General features: G+C 43.1%; 1 protein-coding gene across 2 annotated transcripts in view; it reads right to left on the bottom strand.

Moving 5' to 3' along the window:
* Positions 1-2789: 2789 nt before the first annotated feature.
* LOC121520051 (xenotropic and polytropic retrovirus receptor 1 homolog) overlaps positions 2790-9898 on the bottom strand; it is a 67752-nt gene continuing 60643 nt past the window's right edge. For both annotated transcript variants that reach the window (XM_041803282.1, XM_041803283.1), the window contains exons 15-16: positions 7585-7806; positions 2790-4286 (exon numbers count right to left, since the gene is read on the bottom strand). In XM_041803282.1, the coding sequence (XP_041659216.1) occupies positions 4232-4286; positions 7585-7806 (277 nt within the window). In that variant the 3' untranslated portion in view covers positions 2790-4231. The remainder of the gene's footprint in view (positions 4287-7584; positions 7807-9898) is intronic.

The following is a 9898-nucleotide window of genomic DNA, read 5'->3' as shown; positions in this document are numbered from 1 at the left end:
TGCAAACGCAGTCAGTGGGTGCTGACGGGCGGCGGGGCACGCAGTCAAACTGCAGTGCAGTGGTGATGGAGCGGAGGCGTATCTGGTGAATTTTAGGGGTGAAGGTTGCTGCTGGAGTCCCAGAGATGCTGCACTCTAAACCAGCGGTTTTCAAAGTGTGAGGCGGGTCTCCCCTGGGGGGCGCCACAGGACTTCATGGTAGGCACCAGAAAAAGGGTAACCTTGCAAAGCAGATGGATACGCCCGTTTCTGTGTTTCTCACTGGCGAATCCATCTTGCAAAGCTCCCATCTGAACCGAGGGGCAGTACTTTCAGGCGCGGCGGAGTCGTGACGTAAACAAGCAGCAGCAAGAGCTGGTGCAGTTATGGAGGAAGACGTTAGCGTGGATGCTGCTAAAGCGCCAGTTTTATCAGAACCTGATCACGTTTCTTCGTTTGTTGTTTTCAACATTTCAAAAACAACAAAAGTCGAGTTATGATCCTCCTCTGTAGCGGCTACGTCACGTGTTTTGTTGCTCTGATTGGCCCGTTAAGATGTGACAGACAGAACGTTCATCCAATCACCCTCCGAGTGTTTTTTCAAAGGCTCTGCCCTTTCCCAAACACCGTCTATTGGAGTTTTTCCAGATGAATGTGTGAAACACATCCATGGTCAGGTTAGAAAAAGGGGGTTAGCTTTGCTAACTTCTGCTGTGCACCGTGCAGATTGGACAGATTTATGGTTCATGCTGCTGACGTTAGGATTTTCCTGCTGATGCCTGACAGCCGCAGTGTTTAACTAGCAAAGATGTACAGGAATAACCTGACACGCCACATGGATGTGTTTCACACATTCATCTGGAGAACATCTCATTCACAGCGTTTGGGAAAGGGCAGAGCCTTTGAGAGTGTGATTGGATGAACGTTCTGTCTGTCACATCTCCACGGACCAATCAGAGCGACAAAACACGTGATGTAGCCGCTACCGATGAGTAAACTCCATTAAAGCTGCATAATGGTAACCATGGCAACTGTAGACATGTTAGTGCTCGACTTTTGTGGTTTTTGAAAAGAAAACAACTCACTGCTGTTCTTTGTTCTTCTTTTAACCAAGAAATGTCGGCGAGTTCTGATAAACTGGCGCTTTAGCAGCATCCACGCTAATCTCTTCCACCATAATTGAACCGGCCCGGTTGCTACTTGTTTACGTCACGACTGCCCCTCGACGCTGATTGGTCCTGTCACTTTGTAACCGGGCCCAAACAGTTCAGACGGGAGCTCTGCAAGATGGATTCACCAGTGAGAAACAGAACATCTCAGAAACGAAAGACATTTATGAGATTATAAAGGTGGATATTTACAAGCAAAAAAACCCTCATAATATCCAAGTTTAAGTATAAATTTTGACTTCAAGTCTAAAACGTCAAGATTTTTGGATCAATAGTATCATGAAGTACATGAAACCAAACTGAAATCAGCGCCTGGACAGCACCAGTTTAGAAAGTGTCTCTCTGTCTAGATGTGAATGGAAAAGTGTTAATCCTGTCCTAATCTCACCGTTAGATCCTTATTGATCAGCTCCAATAAAAGACATCATTGTTCAATCTCCCAGTGCAGCACTAGTGACAGGAAAATGACTTCATCTGTCGGACTTTCCCTCCTCACCATCAGACATCGTTGACGTTATAACCTCAAAAACTCAAAGTTGACATGGGTACAGTTTAAAATTACCATGTTATGCTCTCAGCAGATTTTTGGAGCAGTCAGTATAGATGAGTTTAGTCTAGAGCAGTGATACTAGATGTGGCTCTTTTAGGTCTGCATTCTAAATATTACACAAGAAAACCTTAAAAAGGCTAACTTTTTTGCCCTTTTTCACCATTTTTTGTCACTTTTCATCCATTTAAGCCACCTTTGTCATTAAATACCACTTTTGTTGCCCATTTTTGCCCTTTTTCACCATTTCTTCTCCCCATTTTCACTCATTTAAGCTACCTTTTGCCATTAATTGCCACTTTTTTATGCAACATTTTACTCATTTTTTGCCACCTTAAACTCAATCATTGTCACTTCTCACCAATTTTTGCTACTTTCTGACCTTTTTCCATTTTTTACTCACCCTTTTTTGCCCTTTTTCACCCATTTTTGTTGCTTTTGTTGCTATTGTACTTCAAGCTGTTTATTTCTTTACCACTTAGATTGTGGCTCTTGCAAAGGTATTTTTCAACAGTTTATCTCTTTGGTTGAGTAACATTGGTCTAGAGAATTTTCTGCACATTATCTGTTTTTGTATTGGGTTGTTGACTCGAACAAACATTTGCATAAAGAACGTTTTTTTGTCCGCTTGTGTTGATAAAGGTATTTAAATTTTCAGAAAAACACCTGAGATGAATCCTGATTAAAAATTTTAATCTATTGACAGCCCTGATATAAATATACAACTTTAAAATAAAAAAAAAACCCATTGTTTTTTGTGAATGTTTAATCTTTAAAATGTTGAGTCTCATTGACTTTATCATGGCTGTTTAAGATCTTTGCTAAGAGCCCGCTATGTTGGGGTTTTGTCCCTGATTTCTCTGAGTGGGTCCTGGGGGCCTCGAGTCGGGGGGGCTGAGGAACCAAGGTTGTGAAGCACTGCTCTGAACTTCAAGTGTTTCCTCCACATTTACTAACTCAGCCCACGGATAGACTCAGACTTTGCCACAGAAGGAAATATCGGTCTGAGCACGCTCCATGACAAACATGTGACACACCCCCCCCCCACCTCAAAGAACAAATTAGGCAAAGAAAAATGAGAAACTTTACTGAATGTGTTTTAATCAAGTTGTCAAGGAGCAAAGTCAGATTTTCTTGGGACACATGAAAGTGTTCAGGTTGATCCTCTGATGGTTGAAGGTGCTGATTAGGCCGTACTCTTCCACACAGACAGACATAAATAAACTGGCATACATTCAGCAAACCCATGTCAAGATGGAGGCTATCTTTACCACATGGAGTGACTAGGAGTTAGCGCAGGATGAGCTAGATGATCTCCATCTAGTTCTGGAACAAAGTAAAAAAATCCTTCTGTTAAAACCCTCTCAGCTCCGAGGCTGAACAGTCATTCCAGCTGCTGTTCTGTACGAGCTTCCGTTCTTCTCATGGAGCGTCCCATACTTTTGGAATAGTCTATCTCCTCCTCCTACTTTGGTCCGTCTTCTATTTACAAACCCTATTACAAATGATGGCTAGTATATGAACTCAAGATTGTGTTTTCCTTCCAGGGTCCCAAAGGTTAAAGGTCACATGTTACAAGTCCATAAACCAAACCTCGGAATCACTGTTCGTGTACATCTGAGCACACGTTAGGCATTTCTGTCCCACCTGATCTTCCTACAAAGTGCGTGTTTCTGCTTGTGTTTCTAAAGCGTGAGGTGCAGGTAGGCAGCTTTGTGATGATTTGAAGGGGCAAGCTTAAGAGCAAAAGTCAGGCCAGCGACTGTTGGTGCTACCGTGTGTCTGCAGCATCGTCTCTCAGCTGGTGTAGCCGCCAGCGGTCAGAGGGGCAGTCACAGGGCTTATTAAGCCACCAAAACCATGAGGATGACACTTTTTGTTTAGAATTGGAGGAATCGGGGCTTTAGGTTCACTCTGAGAGCCAAATCACAGGAAAACTAGGGAAACTGTTCAGTGTGTTTGCCAAATGCTACCTGGTAGCTTGGAGATTTAGAGCTGCGGGAGGGAGGGGGGTTTGGTCCTCAGTGTCAGTAGTCTAAACTTGTTGGTCACTCCCTGTGCTGGAGATGTGGGGCACAGAGAGGGAGCAGCGACACTTCCTGTCAGACTGATCTGCATGCGTTGCATTGTAGCTGGGATCCATGCAAGGCAGAGGCTTTGAGGAGCGCCATGGTCATGTCTGAGGAGTGGGCATAGTCCAAGTCTGCCCACTAATGACAGAGTAAGAAGTTCTGCACCCATAGCTTGTGCAACAAAGAGTTCAAGCAAGCCCAGCCATAAATATACTGAAGGTAGGAGTAGTTTGGCGGCCATGTTGCTGTGTGATTTGTTCAAAAGACTGACACTCCTCCTTTAGAAGAGTCCTGAACCCAACAGGGGCTCACGCACTGGAGGAGTGACTACATAGGCATGACACTTTCAAACTCATGGTTGTTTTAGAGTTCAACGCCCATCTCGCCGGGTAATTTCTCAGTTAGGAGGTCGAGTTTCCTCCTTTGAATAAATTCTGGACCCAGGCGAGGGGCGTGGCCTGATGTCAGGAGTCGTCGTCGGTGTCCTCTATCAACACCTTGGTGTCACGGGTCTTGGACCTAAGGTAAGAAAAAGAAGGAAGTGTTAATACCCTGTCAGTGTGAGCTTAATATCATAGAAACCTCCCCAGTATGAATCAGATGTGTGGTGGAGCTGATGGATGGCTGCTCTCTCCTGGACTACAGCCAACCAGGCTGACCAAAACACAGCATCCTTTCAAATGATAGTGATGTAGCGACATCTGCCTGCTGATATGGGAAGTACCTGAGGCAGTGATACTCAACATGTGGCTCTTTAGTGATGATTTGTGGCTCTTTTAAGTCTTAGTTTGAAATATCATTCCCGGAAAACCTTTAAAAGGGAAACTTTGACCTCAAAAATGATCCATTTTAAGTCACATTATTCAGGTTTATCCCACACATACAGAAGGCTTCAATTTTATTCTTGTCTGTGTATTTCCTTTGCCCTTATTTGCCCCTTTTTTCAATCTTTCTTTTCACTTTTTATACATTTTTGCAGCTTTTAACCCATTTTGCCACTTCTCTTTGCTACTTTTTTCCCCATTTTTGCCACTTTTTCACCCAATTAAACTGCCTTTTGCCCATTTTTGCCACTTTTTTGCTGCTTTTTGCCCATTTTAGTCACTTTTCACTCATTTTTTTGCTACATATTTGCCACTTTTGACCATTTTGCCACCGGTAACTAATGTTTCTGTCACTCTTCACCCATATTTGCAACTTCTCGATACTTTTTTCCAATGTTTTCCAATATATCCTCCTCTTTATTTGCAATATTTTTCCCATTTTTTTTGCCACTTGTCGCCCATTTAAGCTGCTTTTTGCCACCTTCTTGCTGCTTTTTGCCCATTTTAGTCACTTTTCACTCTTTTTTTGCTACATATTTGCCGCTTTTTGACCATTTTGACAATTGTTTTTGCAACTTTTTTCCCATTTTTGCCACATATATCCTGCTTTCTGCTATTTAGAAATTTTCCCCCCTTTTTTGCCATTTTCGGCCATTTCATCTGTCTTTTGTCCATTTTTGCCACCTTTCTGCCACCTTTCTACCCGTTTTAGTCACTTTTCATTCATTTGTTGCTTCATATTTGCTTGTTGAACATTTTGCCACTTCTTTTTGCATTTTTTCCCCCTTTGTCACCACTTGTCGCCCATTTAAGCTGCCTTTTGCCCATTTTCGCCACCTTCCTGCTGCTTTTTGCCCATTTTAGTCACTTTTTAACTCTTTTATTGCTACATTTTTGCCGGTTTTTGACCATTTTGCCAATTGATTTTGCTACTTTTTTCCCAAATTTTTGCCACCTACATCCTACTTTTTTGCTTTTTACATTTTTTCCCCTTTTTTGCCACTTTTTGCCCATTTAAGCTGCCTTTTGTCGATTTTTGCCACCTTAAAGCTGCCCTTCACCCATTTTTTGCCACTTTTTTGCTGCCTTTTGCCCATTTTTGCCACTTTTTTGCTGCTTTTTGCCCATTTTTGTCACTTTTCACTCATTTTTTTGCTACATATTTTCCACTTTTTGACCATTCTGCCACCAGTAACTAATGTTTTTGTCACTCTTCACCCATTTAAGCCAATTGTGGCACTTTGCCACTTTTCTCCACATTTTTGCCAATTTTCACCCAGTGTTTATCATTTTCTGCCTATTTTTTCCCCTTTTTTGCCCATTTTTACCACTTTTTTGCCCCTTTTGACCATTTTTGCCACCTCTCACTTATTTTCATTGCCACTTCAACCCTTTATTGCCACTTTCACCACTTAGATTGCGGCTCTTGCAAAGATATTCTTTTAACAAGTTGGCTGTTTGGTTGATCAGGGTTGAGTAAAACTGGTCTAAAGACTTTAACATTCATCTACATGCATGCTCTGTGCTTGGCAGAGACACCAGTCAGTCCCTCAAGAGACACCAGGCTCATTCAGTTTTTTATATTTACACTGTTTTGGCTGTGTTGAATGACCACAACTCAAATTTGCCAGAGAATATTCATTTTTAAACATTTTTTAGGATCAAAGTCTCAGTTCCTTAAATAGCCTAAAATGGCTAAGCTATATAAAAACCGACACTTTTGTTCCTAAGGACCAAAAACATTTTTTGGTCCTACATTTATCTGAACATAAACTAATACATCCATCTACATTCAGATTTCGTTTTGGACTGTTAGCTTTTATACCTTTCCACCAGATGGCGCTACTGTTTCCTATTCAAAGCTGCCAGGAAATTTCCCACTTTTGACTTTTGTCTGCGAGGATGCCTTGGTGAGGAAATTAAATACTGGTGTGTGTGTGTGTGTGTATATGTGTTTTATTATTTTATTTGACTTTTTGTGATTTGTTCTCTTAAAATCTGTGGAGTTGTGTAAACATGCTGACCTTTAAAGGGTTAAAACCCCCCAAATATAATCAATATTTGATATGTATATTCCAGAATCGTTTAAGGGAGAAAATATTATTAATATTTAATATTTTTACAGCTGATTTTAGGAAGCTGATATTTTTTGTCCTTATTGAGGTTAGGATATTAAAGGAACTGTTAAGGGTTAATATTTAAAATGTAAAGGAGAGCTCTAGGACAGGATATCTACACTTTAACTGTGTCTAAAATCTAACTCACTACGGAGCCCTTGTGGTCATGTGACTACCATGACGCCACTCACTACAGTGGAAGAATGAGTGTTGAAGTTGAGCCACCATGACTTTTAGTCAATAACTACATTTAAGGGTTATTTAGGTTTGGAATTTCCCCTTTCAGGACTAACAAAGGAATATCTTATCTTTAGGAGCCATGACAGAACAGTCTACCAAACACAGCTGACCTGTTTTAACAACACAATACAAAAACAGCTGTGGAGTTCTCCGCTGCTCTTAACCCTGACCTTAATAACCCTATATCACGCAGCACTCTCACAGACAGGAGGCAGACTTAACTTTTTTCTTCAGATCTGAAACAGAAGAGTTAAACACAGGGGTGCTAGATCTTAGTAAAGCCACTATTGTCAGATAAAAGCGTTCTTTAGAGCAGCTGTCTGATGTTTGAATCCACTCTCTCTTTAGCTGTCAGCCAGCAGCGGTAGGATTTGTTTCAAGAATACCAACCCTAACGTCTATGTCACTGTCTTATTTCACTCTAAAGAAGACTTTAGACGCTGATGCTACTAATGTTTGATAGAGGCAGGGTCCTTATCTGTTCAGTTCTAACCCACCAGGTCTTTATTTTCACACCAGTGATTGCTGCTCACAGAATGCAGGTGTAGAGCAGGTTTGGTTGGCTTTACTGTTGAACTAAAGGCTCCGCCTTCTTCTAAAATACCATCTTAGTTTGGATGTGTTGTTCAGACTCACTGTGAGGCCAGCCGCGGCCTGCGTAGGCTCATACTGTAGCTCCTCTTCCAGCTCTTCTTGCCCTGTCGGTTCCTGACTCCGTCCTCCTGGTCCATCATCTGCTCCAGCAGCGTCTGGTCGTCAGCGTTCAGCGGAGCCACGCTGATGTCTCTGACCGCCCTGAACTCTCCACAGTTATTCAGGTGTTCGTTCTCCAGACGAAAGAAGTTCCACACGAAACGTCTGGGAGGGGAAACAAATATGTGATAGTTGTACTGATAGTTGTGGTGAAGAACGTGTCATTGAACAATCATCAGGCCTACAGCCTGATGTCAGCACCTACACTCACACTAGTCCTGTAGGATGTTAAAGCATTCCTGACGCCCCCGAGACCCCCACTGACCTACACTCTCACTGCTCCAGGCCCAACCGGGCCTAGACATGGATCATCTCCACACCACATCAAACGGGCATACACTATAGTGCCAAAAGTATTCACTCACCCATCCAAATAATGTAAATCAGGTGTTCCAATCACTTCCATGTCCACAGGTGTATAAAATCATCACCTAGGCATGCAGACTGTTTCTACAAACATTTGTGAAAGAATGGCTCGCTCTCAGGAGCTCAGTGAATTCCAGCGTGGTACTGTGATAGGATGCCACCTGTGCAACAAGTCCAGTGGTGAAATTTCCTGGCTCCTAAATATTCCACAGTCAACTGTCAGTGGTATTAGAACAAAGTGGAAGCCATTGGTAACGACAGCAACTCAGCCACCAAGTGGTAGGCCACATAAAATGACGGAGCGGGGTCAGAGGATGCTGAGGTCATAGTGCGCAGAGGTCACCATCTTTCAGCAGAGTCAATGGCTACAGACCTCCAAACTTCATGTGGCCTTCAGATTAGCTCAAGAACAGTGGTAGAGAGCTTCATGGTATGGGTTTCCATGGTAACAGCTGCATCCAAGCTATACGTCACCAAGTGCAATGCAAAGCACTGGATGTGGCGGTGTAAAGCATGCCGCCACTGGACTCTGGAGCAGTGGAGACACGTTCTCTGGAGTGATGAATTGTGCTTCTCCATCTGATGGACACGTCTGGGTTTGGCAGTTGCCAGGAGAACTGTTCTTGTCTGACTGCACTGTGCCAAGTGTAAAGTTTGGTGGAGGGGGGATTATGGTGTGGGCTTGTTTTTCAGGAGGTGGGCTTGGCCCCTTAGTTCCAGTGAAAGGAACTCTGAATGCTTCAGCATACAAAGAGATTTTGGACAATTCCATGCTCCCAACTTTGTGGGAACAGTTTGGGGATGGCCCCTTCCTGTTCCAACATGACTGTGCACCAGTGCACAAAGCAAGGTCCATAAAGACATGGATGAGAGAGTTTGGTGTGGATCAACTTGACTGGCCTGCACAGAGTCCTGACCTCAACCCCATAGAACACCTTTGGGATGAATTAGAGCGGAGACTGAGAGCCAGGCCTTCTGGTCCAACACCAGTGTGTGACCTCACAAATGAGCTTCTGGAAGAATGGTGAAAAATTCCCATAAACACACTCCTAAACCTTGTGGAAAGCCTTCCCAGAAGAGTTGAAGCTGTTATAGCTGCAAAGGGTGGACCAACATCATATTAAACCCTATGGATTAAGAATGGGATGTCACTTAAGTTCATATGCCAGTCAAGGCAGTTGAGCGAATACTTCTGGCGATATAGTGTATCTTAGTGTCATTCTTTTTAATGTTGATAATAATGGCTTACAGCTGATGAAAACCCATCAGCTAAATCAGCTAATGAACTCAAAACACCTGCAAAGGTTTCCTGAGCCTTTAAATGGTCTCAGTCTGGATCAGGAGCTACACAATCATGGGGAAGACAAAAGTAAGACACAGGAGGTCACTGCTGAAGAAGCTGGTTGTTCACAGAGTGCTGGATCCAAACACATTCATGGAAGATGAATGGAAGGAAAAATATGGAAGAAGGAACACAAACAGCAGGGAGGATTGAGAAACAAAGCTCATTCTTCGCTGTGCTTGACTGGTCAGCAAACTGGTCTGACTTAAACCCTGTAGAGGATCTCTGGGGGATGGAGAAGAAGAAGATGGGAGACACCGGAACCAACAGCACAGAGGGGTTGAAGGCCGCTATCAGAGTAACCTGGGCTTCACCTCAGCAGTGCCACAGGCTGATCGCCTCCATGCCACGCCACATCCCTGCAGTAATTCATACAAAAGAAGCCCAGACCAAGTACTGAGGGCTGTACATGTTCATACTTTTCAGTAGCCCTACATGTCTGTGTTAAAAAAAAACCTTTTTAGTGGTTTTCAGTGATATTCTGAGATC

The sequence above is a fragment of the Cheilinus undulatus genome, linkage group 13 (genome assembly GCF_018320785.1).
Source record: "Cheilinus undulatus linkage group 13, ASM1832078v1, whole genome shotgun sequence".
Classification (NCBI taxonomy): Eukaryota; Metazoa; Chordata; class Actinopteri; order Labriformes; family Labridae; genus Cheilinus; species Cheilinus undulatus.
The sequence above is the reverse complement of the archived record's forward strand: the minus strand, read 5'-3'. Positions and strand labels throughout refer to the sequence as shown.